Genomic DNA, 25429 nt, shown 5'->3' with positions numbered 1-25429 from the left:
ATGTACAGTAGCCATTATCCACATCCAAAAGACAAACAAAACGAAAGTATGTTAATAAGATTGTCCAAAAATTCAGGTCCAATATGTCACCAAGAAAAGTACATAAAAAACTTAGGTCGACTTGTACTTTATAGGAAACACTGCCGCAAGAAATTTCTTTACTTTCGAGTCCACAACCACGGCTTTATACTGTAACACTACTGTCTAAGCACCTGTTATTTCCTTTTCTAATGTAGTTTAATTATATTCTTTCTTGTTTCTGTGGCATAGTTTATTTTCTGATAAAAAAGTTAACATTGAGATGATTTATTTTCGATTTCACTTAATTTTTCTTAATATGATCTGTTGTCCATATCAAATTGGACCCAGCCTTGTTGTACTCCACTTTACTTACCACTGACCAGAACAAAAAGCCAAGTACTCTCGTCTGTTATGAAATTGTGATTACATTTGTCATGAGCAAAATAGAGCAGACTGCAACCCGGGTTAAAGATAAATCTCTGGCATTAATTCCTTTTGTTAGCAAAAAACAAAGAATTTTATTGCCATAGTAATTGAAGCAAAAACCAACTAACCGCTCCAATTAAGTTTCACAGATTTTCGTAGCCCAAATTTCATTATAAATACAAGCAGAGAGATCAAGCTAAGCATCCCAAACATCTAAGCTTCATAACTTTTCTTCCTTGTATAAGCTCATAATTCACCCTTTTCCTTTTTACCTTCCTAGCTCTGTCACTCCCTTGCCAATAACCATGACCAGAAAAAAAATTAAGTTAGCCTTCATTCGAAATGAAACCGAAAGAAAAACCTGCTTCAAAAAGAGAAAGAATGGCTTGATCAAAAAGGTGCAGGAGTTAAGCACCCTATGTGGCATTGATGCCTGTGCCATCATCTATGGCCCTCATGATCAGGAACCTGAGACTTGGCCTCCATCCCCACCTGCTGTGCTAGATCTGCTTGAAAGGTATAAATCTCTTCCAGAGAGATTCAGGAGGCTGGAGAACCAACAAAGCTACACCCGATCAAGGGTGGACAAGGTTCACGAGCAAATCAGGAGAAAACACAACGGCATCCGAGAGAACGAGGTCACCAACATCATGTACAGGTGCTTGCGTGGTGAGGAGGTACAAAACCTCCGCTGGGCTGATCTCAATGAGCTGGAGTGGATGGTCAGTCGAAACCTGAGAGAAGTTTCCAGAAGGATATCAGTTCTTAAGGAAACCGTGCCTCAACCATCTGCACCTAAGGCGCCTCTGGAAACAGGTGGATACGGAGGTAACGATGAAGGCATGGTTGCTCCTGAATTGCCTGTGAATGAGATGCGGAAGTTCACATGGCCCTCTCTCAATGCTTCCATGGTGGCTCCTGTAATGCCATTTGGTGATATGCAAAATCTCACACGGCTCTTGACCAATGCTCGCATGGTAGCTCCTGAAATGCCTTCCAGTGAGATCCAAAATCTCACATGGCCTGCTACTACTACAACTTCAGCAGTAGGCAATCAGATGGAGAATTTCAAGTGGTTTTCCAACAACGGTTCCATGGTGGTTCCTGAAATGCCTCTGGGTTTGATGCAGAACCCGACTTGGTTCACCAATGATGCTCCCATGGTGGCTCCTGAAATGCAAAATCCAACCCGGTTCACCAACAATGCTTCCATTGCGGCCCCTGAAATGCAAAATTCAACCTGGTCCACCTGCAATTCTTCCATGCTGGCTCCTGAATTCTCTATGAGCGAGATGCAACGTCCTACCTGGTCTACCAACATTTCTTCCATGGTGGCTCCTGAAATGCTTGTGAGTGACATGCAAAATTGGGCTTGGTCCACCAACAATGCTTCCATGTTGACTCCTGATATGCTAACGAATGAGATGCAAAACATCACATGGTCTGCTAACAAAGCTTCCATGGTGGCTCCTGAAAGGCCTATGAGTAAGATGCCAAATCCCGCATGGTCTGCTAACAAGGCTCATATGGTGGCTCCTGAAATGGATAGGGATGAGTTGCAAATCTATGCAGTGGACATGGATATGCTAAATGTTCAACCTTGGCTTAGTGATTTTGTGTGGAATGACTCTTTCTTTGAACCCATCAACAACAATGGTGCTGGACCTAGCAATCGTGCTCCTTAAAAAGTTTCAGTCAATGATATTAGTATTGGGTCTAGCAAGAATTGTTACTTAAGATGTCTATGTTCAAATTATCAAAAAAAAAAAAAAAAAAAGATGTCTATGTTCAAGTCATATGATGTTTTCCTAGTTTATGTTCAGGTCGTATGATGTTTTGCAAGTGTCAAAAAAAAAAAAAAAAAGTCTTCCTAGTGTTGCTTTCAGAATCATTGTGGTTGACATGATTAATCAATGATATTTGCTTAAATAATAATGTAGTTCTTTTAATCTTCTTTTGTGTAGAACAATCGAATTTTACCGTTTTATAATCAAAATAAGTAAATCTTGCAAATGGAACATTCATTGAAATATTACACCTTGAAGTGTACCACGCATTAGATCTATTGTTGAACATAATCTTGTATTATGGCGAAATTTAATAATCCAAACAACATTAAATATCTCAATAAAATGCATCTTTTTACACGTTATCGACATTAAATAATTGGTTGAAAATTTGCATGCTCGACATTAAATATCTCAATAGTTTGTTGACTTTGCTCTCTAGGACAAACAAATTAAATTACCTACACCTAGAAGGAGGGAAAAAAGTCCATATAATTTCTTGAAGCAACATTTGATTGTTAATTAATTGTAGTTGTTAGAACTTAAAAGTAGGACTAATATACCATCGATGTAGAGGCTCAAATATATGTAGGGCGATTAGTAATAATAGTACCTATAGTCTGAGAATCTAGACTCAACCTTCATATATTGCCATTTACCAAAAAAAAAAATTAAATAAAATTATTCAACCCTACTCTAGTTCACAATTAAATCAATTTTCTTACTCTTAGAACTGTAATTTTTTGTGTTCGTAAAGTTAACTACTTTTTTCTATGTATCAAGTGGAATCGAATCTCATTTCTAACTATTCTTGAGTAAGGAAACTGAAGTTCTTAAGATTTATCATCAAGTTTAAGGAAGAATATAGTCCATGTCCAAAACAAGCAGTTCTAGATGGCAACACCTTTATGTTAAAAACTCAATAAAAATATATAATAAAATGTTATTATTATTATTATTATTTTTTAACCTCAGACTAGATCCAGGGGTCTCATCATCGGCTTTCATCTTGTACAACCCTACAGGGTAAGAAATCTTGAAAAGCAAACTCTTCTCAATAACGGGCAGACTATCCCTATAAGGACGAATCTCGGCCCGAAGTTTTTTGGAACTTGTAGCAATTCATGCCATGAATATAATAATCAGTGATTAAGAGGGCAAAATACCCTTGCCCTTGTTTTCATAGCCACAATTTGCCCCAATTTAGGGTAGGTTCATTTTTTTGTTGTTGTTCATATTTCTTCGCTTAAGTTTTTGAATACATGGCAAATATATCTATCTATATGCTTCTATAAACAATTGGACCTCATGGCTACAAAATACTTTAATTTACTCTAGCTAGTTAGGGCTGTCTTCTTTGACGACCCATAATATTTACCCATAATGAAATCTTGCTTTTGTATTCTTTTTTTTATTATTACTATGAATTGTAATTTTGTATCATTTCACAAATCATGAACATGATGAATCAAGTTGTTAAGCGGAATATTTATCCAAAAATTTTGATAATTCAAAAGCTTGATAATTTAAAGATGGTCTTGCAATTACTGGTCAAATAACTCAACAATTAGTAAATGCCTCAACTAAAAACATTTCTTTCTCCATTTTTTCTTGATAGAAATATAACAATAGTTGGTTTTATATATAAGAATATGTCTGCATATGATTTGAGTTATATGTTTATTAACAATTTTGATATATTGTTCCATAATTTTGTTTTGCCAAATGATAAACAAAAAGTATTGTAGGCATACTATTTATTTATGAAAAGCATAATAAAAGATAAAAAGACAAAAATAGACATGAATTTAATATCTTGCTTATCCTTCAGGATTGTCTACTAAATTAGATTTTTTTTTATTTGAGAAGCCCCATAACAAGTTTTATAACATGTTGTCTTTGGCAATTGTACTAGGAAATACATTGTTTAGACATAAATTGATATCACTTTTTTCATCTAATTAATATCATTGCTTAAGTAAATATTTGAGGAATAATTCCCAAGGATATATTGCCATTTTCTAGAATAAATTAATGGGATTCTAAAGTACATTTTATTTTTATTTTGTTGAATGCTTGGTGTTGTTTATAAGTCATGCAAATAGTTCATAAAGTTGATTGGGTATGTTGTGAATTGAGCATCTTAACATTCAAATAAAAACATCAAAGTTGCAATATCTCATTATGTGTTGTTAATGTACCTTTTTTTTATTTTTATCAATAAATTATTTAAACAGAAGTTAGAGCAATGAAAATTTTTATGAGTTTGTAAAATAATGAAAGTATTAAAAAAAAAAAGCTAATGAAAGTATTATATTAGTGTGGTATCAAAAAAATACTGCTTTAAGTTCTAGAAGAAACAAGTAAGACATACTAGGAGTATAAATAAATTTTAAAACAAAAGCCAATTCACTAGTGCAAGAAGTTTAGATTGTAATTTAAGTCTATATTATGATTATCAACAATGTTAAAATATTTATTTTATTAAGCTTTTCTCAAGAAATTAAAAAGCCAAACGAGTATAGAATTATCCTATGCTAGGTCGTTTCGTATAAATTAAAATGATAAATACTTGATTGATTTCCTTTTGGATAGATTTCAAATGAAACCTTAGGTTATACAAAATGAATTAGAATGATCAATAGCACATAAAATTAGAAATGATTTTCTTGTTGTATAAGTACATAAAAGTTCTAGTACTATACTTTGTTGGAATGTGGCTCTTTGCCATTAATATTGCATATAGATATTTGTTTAGATTTATACATGTTCACTAAAGATATAATCTTATCTTTAAATTAATTATGCTTCAGCGCTAGAAGAGTATACACATGGATGACAAGAAAAGTCTTATTAATTAAGGACGAAAGTCAAATGTAGAGAGAGAAAATGTGAATGACTTCTTGTCTTTTCTTCCTCGTAACGGGGAAAAAATTGTAATATTAAATGACTAACATAAAATTAATACGTCACTATTTTAAAATAAATTTAGTAACTTATTATTCTTCATAAAGGCGCATAAATTTAATATGTCACAATTTTTCTTTAAAAATTTACTTTTCAATTCCTAGATAATTAACAGTATGAAAATGTAAATTTGAAGATCAAAGACAACACACGGTAAATAATTTTCAGTTATAACTGATACAGTACTGAATATCAGCAAATTCATATATGTACCCACTTAAAGTTTCAAAAGGAGAAAGATAAATTCAATCTGTTTAATGTCAAAGTTATCTATATTTCCGGTAAATTGGCCCCAAAAAAAAAAAAAGAAGAAGAAGAAGAAGAAAAACATGAAACCTAGAGAAATCTATAAATAAAACAAACATTTATGAAGATAACAACATTGTTATTGTTCAATCAAGACTCGATCCTTGATCAAATAGGATCGAGAGAACAATTCGATTAGCTCTTCATGATCCATGCATATTTTTTTAACAATAAGAGAAAAGTTACATGGTTAATTTTATCCAATATTACATTTCAAAGAAATAGCAAACTATATAAGCTAGTCAAAGAGTTAATATATATACCATGTGAGTTCATCAAATCTATAGTTTTCTATTGACCACAGATATATCTTTAGAATTTAGTTCTTTATTGACCACAGATATATTTGTAGGATTGAATAATTCAAGTCTAAGCTAATTTTTTTTTTTTTTTTTTTAGGTGTGTCCCGCAGGGAGTGGACCCCGCAGACTATTCACCACCCTCAGCAACTTGCTGCAACAAGGTTCGAACCAGGGACCTAAGGCTCCATCTTTAGCAACCTCAACCACCAGACCAAGCCCCTGAGGGCCAAGTCTAAGCTAATTACTTGTAGCCACTCATATTTAAAAGAATCGTTCAAATGAAAGCGAGCGTATTCCAATAAAAGCTCCATAGTTTACAGTTTTACGCATGTCATGGCATGTTAATTAGCCATTTGTGCTACAAATCAGATCTATTTGACTATGTCCTTGATCTCTAGTTTGTGGCGCTAGCTATATAATAAGCTGGGCACCAGTCTCGGTTGTAATCGTAAATGAACAAACAATCATCATTGAATAAAACAACACTGAAGGATATAGGAAGGCTAGAAACATGCAGACTATCAAAGAAAAGTTGAATGACATGAGTCATATGCGCAAGGCCAAGGCTCAGGCAAAGGAGGAGGAAAAGGTAAGTAAAGATGAAACAAAAAAAAATTAAATAAATGAAGGTATAGTTCATCGGTGTGTACAATTTTCATGTTATGTGCAACCATTAATTTTCATCAAATTATTGCAGGAAGAGGTAGATTTGGCTAAAACAAGAATTCAAGTTGCAAAAGAGGTAAGACTGGCAAGGGAGGCAGAAGCTGCAATGGATCTACATGTGAACAAAGCTGCAGAAAAGGTGGCACAACAAGAGGCCAAGTATTCACAAACCAAGAATGCTAACCAACTCCCACCTGATGCTATAATAGATCCTGATTATGGTGCTAGCCTGGGCAATGAGGGCTACTCCACTCCTCACCAGACTTGTGGGGAGGACTGCCAAGGTCCATATACTGGTCATGGCACCACCAGCAAACTTGCCTCCAACGCTGCTGCCACAGGAACTGGCAATCTTGCCTCCAACACTGCTGCTATGGGAACTGGCTATCCAACTAACACGGCTGGGGGTCCTCCTACAAACAATATTCTTTAGATTTTGGATGTAATTCTTTAGATTTTGCAGTCCTTTTTCGTAATGTTAGTTTCTCTATTTCTCAAGCTGCTTGAATTCAACAAGCAGCAATATTGCTTTTCGATTTCGTATCATCAAACCCTTTTTTGTGTGTTTTCTTCGTATTGCACTTTGGAAAGTTCTTTTGTAGTTCATTTCTAGAAGGCAATACTTTTAGTTAATAAATACTCCTTCCGTCCTACAATTTGAGGACTTAATGTGTCTGGATAAAGTAATATTCGAAATATTACAATTTGAGGACTTAATGTGTCTGGACAAAGTAATATTCGAAATATTATTTAGAATAATTATTGTAATACTTTTTGTAATGTGATGTAATGTGATATATGTGAGATAAAAAGATAGTTAGAAATATAAAAAAGCAAGTTGGAAAATGTATTTATGATACAAGCGAAATATTATGTAAAATATTTCATCTATCCAAAAAATTGAGTGAACAACTAATCATGGTTTTGTTTGGATAAATTGGATTTGGGTGATTTTACAATACTATCCTCAAATTCAAAACTTAAAAGTATGAAAAATATATATTGATAGGTGGGAAAAGCAACCTTTTTAAATGTCAAAGTGAAAAAACTAATATAAATATTATATTATCTTTTAGAGAGTGACTCTTAATTATAACTTATATATCACTTGGAATAACCAATAGATTGGTTATTCTAAATCTTTTATCAAACCAAATTTGTTAGCAGCATTTAGATAAAATTACTTAAACAGAAGATATTGGAATCTACGAAGGATTAGATTCTAATATCAATATTCACCAAGATGCATAAGCATATTTAACGGTGGTTGTATTAAGGCTAACTTTCTGTGTTTATCACATAATTGATATACCACGTTAAATCAATTATACGTACGTATGGGTACAAATTAACTAAACTCGTGCAAGTAGTAAGCAAATGGAAATAGGGTTAAAAACAAAAAAAATCCATGTAGTATATTTAATACACAGAAAAGTTCCCCATAATTTCAAAACATACAAAACGACATCTCATATTTTGAACTAAATTGTAAACTAACAAAATTTGTTAAATTTAATGAAAATGACGGTTTCGGCCGTTAAACTTACCGAATTCCATTTAGTTTGTCGTTAAATTTACTGGATTCTGTTAAATTTTTCGCTAAGTTTACCGGATTCCATTAAGTTGATAGGTTGCAATTTTATCATTTATTTTATTATTAATTTCCTCTATTACCTAACCCGATGTGAATTAATTATTAGATTTTACTCACTTTTCGTAATTTGCATTTATTTCAGGGAGTAGAACAAAAATATCACAATCAAAGCCAATTTAACAGTCATCGGGAAAGAGTTCAAATAGCAGGCAATCAAGGACATTCTTGGAACAAGGAGATGCAAAACCTTTTTAGTAATTTTGATCGAAAACAGCAACTAGAAAAAGGGAAAAGAAAGCAAACCTCAGCAGTTTTTTTCCTCTCGTGCGGCGGACGCCGCACAGCAGCAGTAGGCAATTAGATGGAAAATTGTGCAGAGAACAATGACTACCTTTAGTTTTTAGCTTTGAACTTTTCTTTTTCGTCTTTAGTGGAGACTCTTAGTAGTGGTAGTCTCCTTGGTGAATGCATTGGACGATTTCTTTTTCTTTGCTTTTTGTTCTTTGACTTTTCTTTGTTTCTTAGTAATTTCTTTTCCTTCTTCGCATCACTACTTCGAACGAATTGAGTTTCCTAATTTCTAGACTATGGTCGCGACTGATGCTCCGATTTTGCATGGGTTTTCCTTATCAATAATGAGCTAAACCCCTTTTCCTAGTCAAGGAACAACGGATGCTTTGACTCGCCTAAAATTATGAGATCGATTTAACTTTAATTTTTTTTTAAATTATTGGTATTCGCATATTTCTTGATTGCTATGCTTATGATTATTTAATTAATTGATTGTCTTGGATCCGGATAATTAGTTAATTTGGTAATCTATTGTTAATTGGGGCGTTAAATCCGTAATTGTTTAATTGCCTTGAAATAGTGACAACTGGCACGATTAGACTCGTGTCAGAGGGATACGCGGGTTAATCTGAAATAACCCTGGTAGTGCGTTATTTGGTTAGAGTAGGGCTCCTCTAATACGTAAGACAATTGGAGAATTAAATTCTATGGGCGTATCTAGAATTGTTTCTCAATTAGAGCAGTGATTAACGGGCGTACCTTAATCACCGACACAGTAAGAAGGGGTTGACTGTCATCGCTTGTTTAGCAGTTATAACCTATTTATCAATAAATAATTAGAATTGCTTGTGCATCGATGATCAATTAGGTGAACCATTGCTGAAGTTATTCCTTGGGCAGATCCTTAATTATCACTCGTTTGATTTTAATAAATTGTTATTTAATTTCTAATTGGCTATTTTATTTTTATTATTTTACTTTTAGTTGAATTGCTTAGATTGTCACCCCTGATATAAAAACACCCCCTTGTTACTGTGAATTTGAAAAGAAACAATTACTCCCAATCCCTGTAGATTCGACCCTACTTACCACTATCTACAGAAATTAATTTTAGTTGAGCAGATTTTTATTATTGCACAGGCTGACAACCTGTCAATTTTTGGCACCGTTGCCAGAGACTGGCACTAGTTATTTGTTTTTTTTTGAATTCATCTTGTTTACATTTTTTTATTTATTTTTCTCTTATTTTTTTTATATAGTTTATGGCTTCTAACACTCCGTATTTTGGTGATATACTGGATTTTGTTTCCGGGGAAGGCAATGAGACTTATATTTTTTTTTCTAAGTTTGCATATTCAGAGGCACTAAACTCTCTTAGAGAAAGAATGGCTGCTGCAACCTGTGAAATTTGTTATTCCAGGGATCATTCAACCGGTATGTGCCCCGAATATCAAGACTATCTGAGTAACTATCTCAAAAAAAAAAATTTGGAGATTTCTCACCTCGATCTCAAACGTGGTATGACCCTTATTCAAATCGGTATGATCAAGGATGGTGGGATAATTCCAACGTTAATTATGAAAAGGGGCCAATGAGTTTTCAACAGCAAGAGTATCAACAATCGTCATTCATGTCAGAATTGCCCTCACAGACCATCAATGACTCTAAGGAAGGTGAGAGTGCAATTATCCTGACAAGTGATATGGAACTGCAAGAGTCTCAAGAAGGAGAATCTAAAGATGCAGTTGAAAAGGAAGCTGAAGTGAAAGACATGAGACTCCAACATCAAATTACCCTAGTGAACGAATCCAGTGAGCAATTACTAAATGCGATGCTACCCACTCCATCCCTTAATCTATATTCCCCTGACTCTTACTCTATAACTTCTGTTAATGAGATTGATTTTGTTATACCGGAAGTGCTTGAGTCTCATTGCAGAAATGAGTTAAGAGTAGCTATGGTCAAATATCTTGAACCGTTGAATGCTCTTGATGGAGGAGTGGATAAAGAATGGAGATCACTGCTTGATTATTTGGCGCCATCAACTAGTCCATGGAAGTCCGTAACTCGTGTGGTCAAGAATTATTCTATTTACGAGAGCTATCAGGACTATATACAGGATGAAACATTAAAACGAGTCACAAGATTTTATCCTCCTTGAACAAACATGATAATGTCTAGCCAAAGACATTAAAAAAAGGCGCTCATTAGGAGGCAACCCAATTTCTTTTAGTTATTTGTTCATTTTTGCTCATTAGTTTAAATATATTTTTCCTTGGATTTGACTGATTTATGGCTTCAATTTTCATTTTTGATGATTTGTAGGGTTCCTGCCCTCATGACACGCCCGCGTCATGACGTATGGAGAGCTCATGGTCAGAATCGTCAGAAGGGGTTCTTGCCCTCATAACGTGCCCGCGTCACGTTAGCGGGAAAGGTAAGTATTCAAAAAAAAAAAACTCAAGAATGATTATTGATTTCCTGTTAATTTCTACTTTTGAATTTCAAAAATAAATTTTGTCCATAAAAAAAAAGTTATATATAAAAAAAACAAAAAAAAATCTTCAAAAACAAAAAAAAATTTCCAAAAAAAAAAACCTTTTTTTTTAGTAATTAACCAAAAAAAAATTTCTTCTAAAAAGAGAAAAAAACATAAAATGAAAAAAAAAACTATTTCCTTTTTCTTTTTCTTTCTTCCCTCTTCTTTCTTTTCTTTCTTTTTCTTTCTTTCTTTTTTTCTTCTTTCTTCCTCTTTTCTTCCCTCCTCCTTCCCGCTACCCCTGTTCGCCCTTTCTTTCTTTCCTCCTCGCACGCCGCTACGTCCCTACTGCCGCGCGCGACCCCACAACCCTTCACCATCGCTCCTCTCTCTCGCTCCTCTATCGATCTCACTGACCGCAGCCAGCACACCGCCGACCAATCGCGCGCCACCTCGAGCTGCTCCCCCCAATCTTCCTCTTCCTCACAAAGGCCCGCAACTCCAGCAGCCGCCGCCGCCTTCCACCGTCCGCGGCCAGCCGACGTAGCTTCCGCGCGCCTCACCTTCCATCTCTCCGCTTTCCCGTTGCTGCGCCGTCACCACCTGTCAATTTTGGACAGGTGGAGGTATTGAAGTTTTCTTCCTCGATTAGTACTTTTCTGGATCCTAAATTGCTGGAATTTGTGTCTTTTTCCTTGGTTTCTTGATGGTTAATAGTAGGAGGTGCCTTGCTTGATTTTCTCTTTCCCATATTGAATTGTTTGGGGGTTTCTATTGCATCTTTGGGGCGGGTATTTGGGAGCATCTCTGATAGTTAATTTATTTGGGAGTTAGTTGGGGTTGATTTGGGAGTTCTTTGCAAATTGATTCCCAATTTGGCTTCTTCTAATTTCTGGTGGTGTTGGTTGGGATGTCTCAGTCGTTTGGATTGCATGTTTGAATTGTTTCTTACCTGTGCGTCAACCAGTGGTACTGGTTGTGATAGTTTGCCTAACATTTATTCATTTTCTTTGGTTGGCTGCCTGATTGAAAGCTCAGAACTTGTGACTGAGTTGTTATTGCCTAAATTCTGACCCGCTATTACCGGACTTGCTGCATTCTTGGGGACATTTGTTGTAATTTTGGGTAGAATTGAGTTCATTTGTTGAGGTTCGTTGATTTGTTTAGACACTATTACCGTTCCTTGTTTGTTTGATTGGCATATTCATTGGAATTGATTGCGTTCAAGCACATGGTTTGACGTCCTTTGCCATTGATTGAAACTGCTGCATTGTCTGGGGATTTGCTGGTTTGATGGTTAGATAAAATGCATGTTTCATTGTTAACTTGGGCGATATTATCACTGTCAAGTGATTGCTGGTTTTATTGGCTTTGTTGACTCATTTATTCAGTGAAATTCTAGTTCTCTGTTGCATTCTATTGGATTTTGGAATTTCTATTTTGTTTATTGAGTTGGTTGTTCAGTGGTGACCATGGTGAAACCCAGATCATCTTCTAGGTCTAGGACCCGCTCATTGCCACCACTGTCGCTTGGACTGAGACGTACGCCGGAGCTCTCCTTCTCTTTGCAATCCACCGTAGCACCATTTTCACTCCACCGTTCCCATCTATTCCATAGCAGCTCGAGACCTTTCACCACGTATTCAGGGAAGTTTCGTTATCCTGTTTGCTTCTCTGCTTTATGACCTCCATTGAGGACAATGTAGGATTTAGGTGCGGGGGGGAATGCGAGCAGTTATGGTGCTAGTGCCTTTAGTTTTGAGTTTTTAGATTTTTTTTCTTCTTTATTCTTAGTTTGTCATTTGTCTACCTTTCATTCATTTTCTTTCTTTCTTTTTAGTGATTGGCTCGTAAGTGCATGCCAAGACTTGATGTTGATTTGTTAACTCTATTTCTGCTATTGCCAAATTTTAATAATAAAAGTGTATCAAGTTAATGTGATTGAGTCCAAAAACATCTCTATAGTGAATATTGAAGGCTGTGTGACTTTTGTAATTTCTGGTTAACTTTCCTGGGCATAGGGAATGATTGTTGGCATTTTCATGTGAATTGGTCCGATTATTAATTTCAGTTCTTCATGTTTGAAAATGAGGCTAGCTGATATAAATTCCCTTTTGATTTTTTGTGTTATTTTGAGTTTTTGTGTTATTTGGTTGTGATTAAGAGTTGACTGTACTCCGCTAGTCTTTACCACCGAGTAACCGGGGATTTTCATCAAAAGTATCGATTCTCGCGTCAAAAAATAGTAATTGCTATGAGTACGTGGTCACGTGACGATAGAAACCGAGTAACTGGGCCCTTTCATCTAACAAATGTCAGAGTTCGCGTCAAAAGACTCACATGGCCAGCGACTAAGTCTTTTGTTATTATTGAAAAAAAAACAGAAAAAAGAAAAAAAAAAGGAGAAAAGTAGAAATATGTAATTGAAAAGTGAAAGTTGTGTTAGTGTATAATAAAAGTCAGCTTGCCGATTTATAGATTTAATGTTGAGATTTTGGGTTAATAGTTGGACCATTTGCTGATAAATGTTGCGCATCATTCCTTTTTCTTAAATTAGTTAACCTGAAATTGGAGGAATTTGTGGTTTAGAAGCTAATCGGAGTGATGTTTCTTGGATCTCGATCACTGATGCTTGACATATATTTTTTCCTTGATATTTTGGGAATATGGTGGATAGGGCAATAGTCTTTGTCAAATATTGGTGTTTGTTTGTTTGTTATTCTTATGCTTGAGGACAAGCATGGTTTAGGTGTGGGAAAAATTGATATGTTGCAATTTTATCATTTATTTTATTATTAATTTCCTCTATTACCTAACCCGATGTGAATTAATTATTAAATTCTACTCACTTTTCGTAATTTGCATTTATTTCAGGGAGTAGAACAAAAATATCACAATCAAGGCCAATTTAACAGTCATCGGGAAAGAGTTCAAATAGCAGACAATCAAGGGCATTCTTGGAACAAGGAGATGCAAGACCTTTTTGATAATTTTGACCGAAAACAGCAACTAGAAAAAGGGAAAAGAAAGCAAACCTCGGCAGTTTTTTTCCTCTCGTGCGGCGGACGCCGCACAGCAGCAGTAGGCAATTAGATGGAAAATTGTGCAGAGAACAATGACTATCTTTAGTTTTTAGCTTTGAACTTTTCTTTTTCGTCTTTAGTGGAGACTCTTAGTAGTGGTAGTCTCCTTGGTGAATGCATTGGACGATTTCTTTTTCTTTGCTTTTTGCTCTTTGACTTTTCTTTGTTTCTTAGTAATTTCTTTTCTTTCTTTGCATCACTACTTCGAACGAATTGAGTTTCCTAATTTCTAGACTATGGCCGCGACTAATGCTCCGATTTTGCATGGGTTTTCCTTATCAATAATGAGTTAAACCCCTTTTTCTAGTCAAGGAACAACGGATGCTTTGGCTAGCCTAAAATTGTGAGATCGATTTAATTTTAATCTTTTTCTTTTAATTATTGGTATTCGCATATTCCTTGATTGCTATGCTTATGGTTATTTAATTAATTGATTGTCTTGGATCCGAATAATTAGTTAATTTGGTAATCTATTGTTAATTGGGGCGTTAAATCCGTAATTGTTTAATTGCCTTGAAATAGTGACAATTGGCACGATTAGACTCGTGTCAGGGAGATACGCGGGCTAATCTGAAATAACCCTGGTAGTGTATTATTTGGTTAGAATAGGGCTCCTCTAATACGTAAGGCAATTGGGGAATTAAATTCTATGGACGTACCTAGAATTGTTTCTCAATTAGAGCAATGATTAACGGGTGTACCTTAATCACCGACACAGTAAGAAGGGGTTGACTGTCATCGCTTGTTTAGCAGTTATAACCTATTTATCAATAAATAATTGGAATGGCTTGTGCATCGATGATCAATTAAGTGAACCATTGCTAAAGTTATTCTTTGACTAGATCCTTAATTATCACTCGTTTGATTTTAGTAAATTGTTATTTAATTTCTAGTTGGCTATTTTATTTTTATTATTTTACTTTTAGTTGAATTGCTTAGATTATCACCCCTGATATAAAAACACCCCCTTGTCACTGTGAATTTGAAAAGAAACAATTACTCCCAGTCCCTGTGGATTCGACCCTGCTTACCACTATCTACAGAAATTAACTTTAGTTGAACGGGTTTTTATCATTGCACAGGCTGACAACCTGTCATAAGTTTAACGAATTCTGTTAGTTTACAATTTAGTTCAAAATATGAGGTGTCGTTTTGTATATTTTGAAATTATATGAGACTTTTCTATGGATTAGGTATACTATTTTTAACCCATAGAAATATGAATTTTTAAGCACTTGCAACTTTTAGAATTCTTTTTATCGCCCAAGAAACTCTAACTATTTCTTTTTTCTCCCCTCCAAAACAAGGAAAGGAATACCAATATATGTCTACTGAAGTTGATGCTACCCAATGATAACAAAAGCTAAAGATGCAATTAAAATCACAACCGAATTCACCGTCATTTTCTCTAGATTAAAGAGGTGACCAAAAAACGTATTTCAGTCAAATATAAAAAAGTATTTGTTAATTAGACTGAAAATCTAATTGTAACTGAAACTACTGCAAATTAAATATTTTTCAACACATAAATTATCAACCACAAGTCCATCACGTCCATCCCATCCCAAGGAAAGTGTTTTGATAAACATTTAAAAAGAATGTTAAAAATGAAATTAGAATTTTCAATCATCAACTCGATTCCTCGGTGAGAAGATATTTGTGTTGTCAATATATATACCAATGAACCTCTCCAAAATTACTCCGAATTACATTTGATTTTTTTTCTCTAAATGGAGATTCATTAAATTACAAAAAATCATGGGCCATTGAAATTGTTCTTTGGTAGTACAACTCAAGAAGCTAATGGAATAAACCATTAGCAATCCTTTATCATATTTTGGCAGGCCAAAGCCTTGAATATAGATTTTGGCCAAACGGAATTCGCTGAAATGATGAATGTGCTCAAACAGCAAAGACAATAAATCTCTGCAAGAATTGAATCTCTCAAAAAAGAAATGCCCACCTTTGATTAAACCATAGCTTGAATCGATGTAACGATACAAATTAAGGGACCTTAAATAAATGCCTATGCATAATCACTTTCTTGCATAGATGTATTTCTTGATTTGGTCCATAATCAATTACAGTTTCTTTCTTTTCATGATAATCCTCAGCATCAAGTATTAACACAAAATCGTGATGTACTTGACACAAAAAGTGGTACTGTAAATTGACATACTTGATTTGTTTAAACCTATTTTTTGGCTGATGAATCCATGACAATATTAAATTATCTCAAAAAAATAAAGACAATGAAAAGGAACAACTTCCACAGATGAGATCTTAGAATCTGTTTCACTAGTTAATTGTTGACATAATCACCAATAACCATCCTATGTGTGTACATTTTCAATAAGGCCTCATTTTGTTGGCAGATATTCTGACTTGGAAAAGCAATTTTTTCAAAGTTCAAATGTAATTTTTTAACAAAATACTATGATATACATATTTTTTGGATCATTTTAATGATCAAGATTTGGTGAGAAATCCTACTATATAAAGCATTGGATTGGCTTCTTCTGTATTAAAAGATGGCCAAATCTATGTGATTTATGACTAAGGATATACTACATACCTACCAGGACAAACTATCAAAATGGCACCAAAACAAATTTCGTCCCTTATCTTTGGTGTAGCATGGCCTTAATTTCCACACAATAAAGTTGTGAAGATGACCATCCTCCCTAACCAATTTAAGTTCAGCTACATTACAGAATAAGCTACATTATGGAGCAAGCGTTAGGATTTTCATCACTAAACAATTGAGGGGCGTATACGTAATGAACAAAATACGGAGTGTCGCCTTCCTTAGTTTTTGCTGCTACTTTCTCTACTTCTTTAAACTCAACAATTTTTACTTCAATTTTTTCTTTTTCTTTCTTTTCGTCCTTTTTCTCTTTTTCTTTCTCTTTCGCTTTTGGAGGAATAATCTCTGCATATTTGTGGACTTTTTTCCGCATGTACGTAAGGAGTTTTTCTGACTCAATGACTCCTTCAATAGATATGGTTTGAGCTTTAATGTCTGTTTTGACATTATGAATGCCTGCATTAGCAGTATGTCAGCTTCATATTTCAGAACCAGAAAACATTGAAAAAATAAAGTAATTAATAATCCCATAAAAAGTTTCATAAAAATATGTTAATACCTTTGTGCTTTAGTAATCGCTTTCTTATTTCACGCTCACATTCGGCACAATGCATGTAAGACTTTATTAATATTGTCTTGATAGTTTCCTTCACAAAAAAATGAAAGCAAAATTAGTAAACATGATCCACAGTGATATAAACACTAGATGGTAAAACAGCAACATTGCTGTTTCTATCTTACCTTTCAATACATGAAAATCAATAACCCACGAGAGATCTTTGAGAAAATTTGTCAGGATAACAAAGGAATGTGCAATTTGACTACTAATTTTTTCTTTTATGAAGTTTTGGTCTGAGATCATCTCTAAATTTGGGAGCATCTCATGCTTGTCAACGACTAATTACTCGCTAATTTACGACTGTGAAATTGGAGAAAGTACGGTGTGGAATTTGAATAATGTGCTGAAAATGGTGGATGTCATTTCTTATAACTTTATTACACCTCTCTAAGTAAATAGATCTTTGGGTGCTCCTGTAATAACAGGTCAAGAACAAAATTTTCGATTAAAGGCTATAACAATTTATGATGTTTGATATTGTCTTCATTTAGCAGTCTGTTCAAGTAGGATGCTTTGTCATTTTAAGGAATGGTTTGACGTTTGATATGTATAAATACTTGAATAAGCGATCGATATTACCTTTTTGGTTTCTTTTGCTCCTTTTTCTGCTTCCTTGACCTTGGTTTCGGATATTAGCTCAACTTTCTTCTTGCTCCATTTTTGTAGCCTTTCATGCATCTTCTTTGCTACGATGGCTCCTTTTATTGTCACCTCATTCTTCTCATGTTTTATGTCTGCGCTGTGAACACCTGGGAGCACCAGCATAAAGTGATGATATTACACAGATGCCTCCAATAGTTGCTGAAGATAAATGGAAAAGAAATAAAAGAAGATAAAATCCAAAAAGAAAGAACAAAATCAAAAGTTTTGGCTATCTAGGATGACATATTATTACAAAAAAAAAAAATTTTTTTAAATTAAGCCACAGTTCTTGAAACCATCTTCGATTTACTGCCTATGAAAAACCAATTCCGTCTTTTCTAGCCAGAAGATTCTTTTGGACATCCCAACCAAAATTTGAATCCATCCCAGTAACACCTTAGAATGTTGCCAGGGCGATCATCAAATAAAGAAATGTATACACATGCCATCTGAAAATTAATGAAATTATAGCATGCACCTGTGGATTAGTAACAATAAAATTTTGTTTTTACATTTTTCAATCAGTTTCTTGCAGATTAGATTTCTCTTATTTAGAATAAAGCAACATTTTCATTTCCTTTTTTGTGTGGATAAGCAAGATCTACAGTTTTCCTATATACTGAATTTACAAATGGATATGCTATTCATACCTGGGATCCTCAAGAGGGGTCTCCGGATATCATGAGCACACTTGGGACAATGCAGATTAATTTTGTAAACTGCAGTAATCACTTCAATCTCTTTCTCTTTCACTTTCACTTTCTCTTTCTCTTTCTTTTCTTCTTTCGACATGATTGCCAAAGCTATGTAGAGATTTTCAACAATTGCTACGAACTTTGGAAAGTAATTAACTGAAGACAATCCCACTTGAGAACAGGACTAATTACATGTCAGACATAATTAGAAATGGCCATTTGAGGAGAACAATTCGTCACTAAGTACTAATTGGCAGTTAAACTAGAGAAATGTAGAAATGAAATGTAGTTCCATTCTAGGCATCCATTAGCTGACGTATCTTTCAAGGCAACTGGTTGGTGGGAATTGATGAAATTAGTTCGCTTGCATTTAGAAACTTTAGCCAAAAAAAAATGCGTGTATTATCGTCTAATTTCTTACCTAAGTTCACTTATGAAAAGGAGACTCTGACAAACATGAACAAGATTACTTGATACAAAAACCAAAATAGGACGAACTCTTATAGTAATAGTAGTATTGTTATGAATATCCAAATTCCAAAGAGTGGGGCATAATTTGCTGGAGTGTTTCGGCCCAAAACTTGATTTGTTTAGGTGATTACTACTGAAAAAAACAATTTTAAGTTCCTTTTGCAATCAACTTTCTTGGCTGTCTGGTGTAGTTCTTTGATACCTGGGGTACAAATCGATCAAGTCTTGACAACAGGATTTCTTCGAGCCAATTTCTACTTTCATTGGTGGCCGTAGACTAGTTTATACACAGTGCAATTCGATTGAGCTAAATACTTGTTTTTGACTTTTTGTAACCAAAATAGTTTCTTGTTCATCAAAATCAAGAAACTGTATATGCATAATTACTCTCAATTAGATGATCGGGTCACACCAACTCCACCTGCCAGCGTCACCTTTTGCACAAACCTATACTTTCGTCTTGAACCAATTGGTAAGAACTATTTCTTTGCTTTTGGAAACATACTTTTTACCTAAACTACTATATTTACCACCTCTCACTCTCTCTCTCTCTCGCTTGTTTTCTTTTTGTCTCAATGGTTTTCTATATCATCCATGGGCAGCACCCCAAGGTAGATGACGGGGGTCATGTTAACTGATTGCTTTCATACGCATTTTTGTTTCCCCTCACAAGTCTGCTTCGCTTAACCTTACTTTCCTTTTTCTTCTTTGTTTTTCCCCTCCCTTGACTATATATCTAAAAATAATATGAGAACTTACTGTAGCTACCCAAATTCCCGCCACGTGGTGCTTTAGGAGTTCAAGCTTGCATTTCTTTTGCTACTTAATCTTTGTTCTCTTTTTGTAGGAATTCAAGTGGGTTGTAAATTTTGGGTCATGGAATAATCATGTGATATGAAGTATGATGACAGAAAAGACAGCCTAACCAAATGCTATGAAGGAAAAAAGAACAGTAAATCCGACAAATCGTAGCACTAATTTATTGTTTTTCCGGTTTGTGTATTGGTTTGTGCATATAAATAAATGGATGAAATTTATTTATATAATAAGTGTAGAGCATTGAAATTAAATACGGAGCCTAGCAACTCTAAATGTAAATGCAAGGTTATTTATTTAAAAAGAAATATGAGGGTATCATTGTGAGAATTTGTGCTTTAGTTTTTTTACTTTTGTAGATTTTTTGTTGTTTGAGATTTAGGATCTGTTTGGTTGGAAGTAAAATGTTTTCCTTGGGAAAATATTTTCCGTGGAAGTAATTTTCCATGAAAATCATTTTCCTTTCGTCATTTTCAGGTGTTTGGTTAGTTTATTGAAAATATTTTCTTACTTCATTTTTCTGGTGTTTGTTTAACTTTTGAAATATTTTCACTTTTATTTCTATCTTTACTTTCTACACATTATAACTACATACTTCTTCCCATGCAAAATAAAAAAATTTATCTCATTGTTTAACTTTAAAAAATCTTGGAGAAATTTATATATGAATAAAAAATATCTCCTTAAATAATAAACAAATTACTGGCCATTTAGTGTCAAATATAAATCACATGCAATGCTTATTGTGATATATATCTTGCACTCTCACTGCTGAAAGTTTCTCTAGAAAAGAATGTCTTTATTATACATAATTAATTACTAGCATAGGATAAGCAGGATGAGGTTTTTTTTTTATTTTGAATATACTAGGAGGAGGGTTGGGTTGGGTTGGGTGGTACGGGGGAGGGAGTGTAAAGAAGAGGTTTTGGGTTCAAGTTCTCCTGTTTACACTAAAAAAAAAAAAAAAGAACATACTACAAGATGTTTTCAATAAGTTTGGAACATACTACAGGCAGGATGCATGCATTTCGGAAAACAACTTCAGTAAGTTTGGAAGGGAAGTTGTTTTCCATAAGATGATTGAAAATATTTTACATAGGAAAATGTTTTCAGTAACTTTTATGCAACCAAACACGAGAAATTAGGAAAATATTTTCCTGGAAAACATTTTCACCCGAAACAAACGGACCCTTAGAGAAAAAAGAAACACCGGGAAATTATATCTTTGTAATCATAGAATAGATCCTACATTAAGATAATTTATTTCATAGTATTATAATTGGATTGAAGCGAAGGGCTAACAACTACGATCATAAATCCAGTGTTAAAGAAACCGTTAAAATTTATATTTTTGCGATGAGAGAAAAGGCACATTAAACAAAATTCATTTTACGCTCTCATGATCAAAGAAAAAATTAGTGAGTCTTAATGTAAACGTAGCTTTATTTATCATTTGTGTATAGTATAAAATTAAAATTATAAATGCAACCTTATTTATTTAGAGAGTAACTACAACTATATTCTGTCTTTGAGAAAAAAATCTAATAAAAGTATATTTTAGTGTTGAAAAAAATGTATAAAAGAAAAAGAACCCTTTTATTTTTCTTTTTGTTTTATAAAATTAATTTTTCTTTATTGGTGGATTTTCATTGATCACCTGTTATGTTCTTAGTTACCATTCGATTGTAAAGTTAACACACAGCTTTATGGTGGACTTTGCTAAAGTTTAAAACCTTTGACCATCACTTTGCAAACGTTGTCCTTGGATTTTCTTTTCTTTTTGCATAGGATGATAATACTGATCATGTTTTACTGTTCTACTACCTTGAATTACCTAATGTGATTGAATGTTTGCTTTTTCCCTTGAAGTTAGATTGTACTTTTTAAAAATACTTGCCATTTGATCAACTATTAGCTGTGCTTTTATCATACCTCCACCATTATATTAGAACACAAAGCAATGGGTTAATTTACTTATCATTGACTCTTTTTTTAGATGTAAATCTTTATAATAGGAAACCTATAAACTAGATTAAGCTTAAAAGCTTTTCTTACTTTTCTTCCTTCTCATTTCCATAGAATAGAAATGAATAGCTCTGAAGTTCCTCATCCTTTTCTTGCTTCGTAAGATTTTATTTGCATTGTTTTTTGTTACTATACTTATTCACCCGTTTGTTAGCGTGCTAAGAGAATGTTTTCTGAAATGTCTGATGCCTCTATTTTGTAGAATTTAGGTTAGTTTCGGCCACATTGAGTTTTCTAATTGCTTTTAGCCAGGTTTATCATGCTACTAAAAACTTGCCTTTATTGCTTGATTAAATGTTACTTAGGCAGTTATTTTCGGTGGAGTTCCTTATCAGTTAATCAGCTATAATTTGATAACTTTCTTGCAAACAGTTGGACCATAACTGAAAAATGAGGTACAAGCTTTAACAAGTATCATTATATATGTTTCCAACACTTTTGACTATTAAGTTTAATGATTAAATTGAAGGAAATCTTGGTGGGCTATTTAACTTACTTTTTCCCTGTTGGTCTTTCTTACTACTTTATCTTGCTTGGACGTTGGTTGATTTTCATAATTGTTAGTTAGAAATACTAAAGTTGTCTGCAATTATCCAACTATATATAGGTACAGAAGAAAAATAAAAAAGAAACATTTTGATGATTGTTAGCTCAAAAATTAAACAAAGACTACATATTAAAATAAATAGGTACGAACAATTCATTTATTTTTCCAAAATTATGATTGCAATTGAAAGGTTTTGGGTAGGCACTGCACAATCAATCTCAACTAGTATACATATACACACACACACATCTATCTTGTATACAAGAAAAAAGGGGGTTTAGTTGTTTGCCTCCTTTCTTGCCACATGATTTCCTAATAGCTTGACAAGTGGCATGACTCTAATATTTCTTATCCATTGCATATCATTTTTTTTTTGTCCCTTTGTTCATGCCAAACCAAACAAGTATGACGCTTATGTTATCCTTTCTGAACCCAGTGGGTTTTCTATCTATTTTATATATCTTATATATAAGAAAAAAGGGGGTTTAGTTGTTTGCCTCCATTCTTGCCACATGATTTCCTAAAAACTTGACAAGTGGTATCACTCTAATATTTCTTACCCCTTGCAGATCATTTTTTTTTGTCCCTTTGTTCATGCCAAACCAAACAAGTCTGACGCTTATGTTATACTTTCTGAACCCAATGGGTTTTCTATCTATTATATATATATATATATATATATATATATATATATATAAGAATAAGAAAACATGGGAGTTTATTGTATCACCCCAAATTCTTAACACGTGGCATAGCTCTCCTTTGAGGAAGTTGTGATTTTTTTTATCATTTTTTATTTCCCCACTTCTTCCTTAATGGGCCAAAACAGAAGATCTACTGTATACGTTAAGACAAAAGATTTTCACTGTAGGTCATTTTGCTTAACTATATGGACCTCTACTACTTTTTATGTGTTGATTTATGACCATAGGATCAAGTTTTGCAAATTAATGAAAAACTTTTAGTGCTTGGATATTGATTAATTATGTTTAATTAGTAGCTCGCCCAATTCTTATATTTAAATAGCTCCTTTATATGATCCATTAAAGTGTCTTTTCCTATTGTACCATAACTCATTTCTCAAACTTGTATAGAAAATCAACTTTCTTTCTTCCCAATTGTACTTAACCGTGCACTTGCTTTATTGCCTTCCTTCATTAACCTCAAGATAGTGATGGATTTCATAGATCTTTTTTTTCCCTATTTCCCATAATCATAATATGGTTTTTCACTTTCGCTTAAGAGAAATTGTAGACTCAATTGACAACTTTTGGTTTAATTACAATTAAAGCTATGCTGCCATTGAATTGATAATGCATTCATAGTGTATTTACTTTCTCTCCTTTTTGATATCATTATGTCATGTAATATAGGTTCAAAATTCTTTGTCCAAATCACAATAATTAGGGGGCTAATTTCATTCGTTATAAAATCGAGGGAGGGGTAGGTTAATTTCTGACGGGTTTTTTACATATACGTACAAGTTAAAAAAATCAAATTACACCCGTTCACTGCAAATATACAGGTCAATTAGTAGTTTAGGGTAGATATCGAGTAGATCCCACAGGAAAGAGTGAACAATTACCGGTATTACTAAAGCTTCTCTAGTAGTTAGACTATCAATGAATTATAACAAATTTAACCTACTGAAATTATACAAAATAACAAATAAAAGCTCCTTAGGTTGTGGTATCCCTAACTACTCATGCAAGTGCTATATTTGGATCATTGAGTACTACATCTAGGCTAGTTATGGTGTAATTTCCTTATGCATTTGAATCCTACTTTCGTAGTGAATCAATTATACTTATAACTAATCCATACCTATTCTCATGGTTATGAAATTAGCTACAAGTTCATTTCTTCAGTGAAATTACATAAAATGAATCACTAAAAATCACATAGGTGCACCTCTACTTTCGTGAGTGTACTCCCTATGTTTAGCACTTCTTGAACTAGTGTTAAATCTCAATTTTTATTACAGAAACAACACCTTAGATAATCACAATCAATGGTACCAGATTAATCATGATTTAAAGAGCCAAAGTGCTAAATAACTTGCTCAAATCATAGCAATCAAATAACCAAATAATAAACACTAACAATTATAGAAAGTTCAACCAAACCCAAGGCATAAACTTTAGAAATACATATTGAACACAAAATCCAGAACTTGTATATTAACTAAACTTGGAATCAAATACAAAAGATAAAGAGTTTGGAAGGAATATAACCCTTGTCACATGAGTTCATCTCCTTGCATTCTTCATCCTCCATCTTCATCTTTGCCTAGCTAATAAACAAGAATGGATGAACTATTAGCTAAACTATCCTACACTAAGAAGAATGGTAGAGCTACATTTTTGCAGTCCAAGTTTCTCCCGTATCTCTCTCTTCCCTTAATCTTGCAATGAATTTAGCTATATAAAGATGAAAGATTGGTCAAGACTTAAGGTTTACACCTCCCTTTTACAGTTGGAAATGTTTCTCACATATCTAGCATCACATGTGAGTTGGTAGAGGTGAAATTGAGTTTTACGCGTACATAGCAGCCTTTTCTAACCACAATCCAGCCAAATTCCGGCCGGATTGCTACAGTGACCATTTGGTCACTTCTGGTTCAATTTCCAGCTCTGCTCCGATTTTGTATCAACTTCCACTGAACTTTTCTTGATGATAAAAGCTGATTTAGCTCTTGACCAAAACATGAAACTTGTAGCCCTTTGAGTTAGCTTTCCAATGCATTAAGAATCACCTCATTTGGATATGTGTAGTCTGAGAAATGACCGAAATACCCTTGACTGCTCATTGCCATGTTTCAGCTTCGACTAATAGAAATTAGCTACTATAATTCGGCTTTTTGACCTGTAAAACCTTCAAACTGGATTCAGATGTCTTCACCAAAGTTGTAGATCTATCTCTTATCTTCAAATTGGTTTAAGAATCATCTCAATTCGATGATACTAACTCAAGTTATAGCCAAAATACGAAAATGTGTCAAAACTGTCAAAATGCACAAAATCCAAGTAAAAAGTGATAAAAACCTCATTTAACCACTTAAAAGCATTTTTCACCAATTATAGCCAAAATGATTCATTTTCTTCC

General features: G+C 33.8%; 3 protein-coding genes across 3 annotated transcripts; 2 read left to right on the top strand and 1 right to left on the bottom strand.

Annotated features, from left to right (window-relative positions):
* The first annotated feature begins 700 nt into the window (after positions 1 to 700).
* LOC113722872 (uncharacterized) lies at positions 701 to 2290 on the top strand. The gene has a single exon (XM_027246099.1). The coding sequence runs from the start codon at positions 753 to 755 to the stop codon at positions 2130 to 2132; it is 1380 nt and encodes a 459-aa protein (XP_027101900.1). The 5' UTR covers positions 701 to 752; the 3' UTR covers positions 2133 to 2290.
* Positions 2291 to 6274: 3984 nt separating this feature from the next.
* LOC113724736 (uncharacterized) lies at positions 6275 to 7187 on the top strand. The gene is made up of 2 exons (XM_027247603.2): positions 6275 to 6398; positions 6507 to 7187. Exons 1-2 carry the CDS (start codon positions 6321 to 6323, stop codon positions 6906 to 6908), a joined length of 480 nt encoding a protein of 159 aa, XP_027103404.1. The 5' UTR covers positions 6275 to 6320; the 3' UTR covers positions 6909 to 7187.
* A 9220-nt stretch (positions 7188 to 16407) lies between these two features.
* LOC113724127 (heavy metal-associated isoprenylated plant protein 4-like) lies at positions 16408 to 18649 on the bottom strand. Its single transcript, XM_027247065.2, has 4 exons — positions 18421 to 18649; positions 17708 to 17877; positions 17069 to 17156; positions 16408 to 16965 (listed from the first exon to the last, which is right to left on the bottom strand). Exons 1-4 carry the CDS (start codon positions 18560 to 18562, stop codon positions 16643 to 16645), a joined length of 723 nt encoding a protein of 240 aa, XP_027102866.1. The 5' UTR covers positions 18563 to 18649; the 3' UTR covers positions 16408 to 16642.
* Positions 18650 to 25429: the final 6780 nt, after the last annotated feature.

The sequence above is a fragment of the Coffea arabica genome, chromosome 2c, assembly GCF_036785885.1.
Source record: "Coffea arabica cultivar ET-39 chromosome 2c, Coffea Arabica ET-39 HiFi, whole genome shotgun sequence".
NCBI lineage: Eukaryota > Viridiplantae > Streptophyta > Magnoliopsida > Gentianales > Rubiaceae > Coffea > Coffea arabica.
Note: the sequence above shows the minus strand (reverse complement) of the source record. Positions and strands in the feature narration are given on the sequence as shown.

What these genes read in the sequence shown, in the direction of transcription:
- LOC113724127 (XM_027247065.2), bottom strand. Translation starts at nt 18,562, where the DNA reads ATGTCGAAAGAAGAAAAGAAAGAGAAAGAGAAAGTGAAAGTGAAAGAG. An exon ending in GAGCAAAAGAAACCAAAAAG is followed by an intron (nt 17,157 to 17,707) that starts GTAATATCGATC and finishes TTTTTTGTGAAG; the next exon opens with GAAACTATCAAGACAATATT. An exon ending in GCGATTACTAAAGCACAAAG is followed by an intron (nt 16,966 to 17,068) that starts GTATTAACATAT and finishes CTGCTAATGCAG; the next exon opens with GCATTCATAATGTCAAAACA.
- LOC113722872 (XM_027246099.1), top strand. Translation starts at nt 753, where the DNA reads ATGACCAGAAAAAAAATTAAGTTAGCCTTCATTCGAAATGAAACCGAA.
- LOC113724736 (XM_027247603.2), top strand. Translation starts at nt 6,321, where the DNA reads ATGCAGACTATCAAAGAAAAGTTGAATGACATGAGTCATATGCGCAAG. An exon ending in AGGCAAAGGAGGAGGAAAAG is followed by an intron (nt 6,399 to 6,506) that starts GTAAGTAAAGAT and finishes AAATTATTGCAG; the next exon opens with GAAGAGGTAGATTTGGCTAA.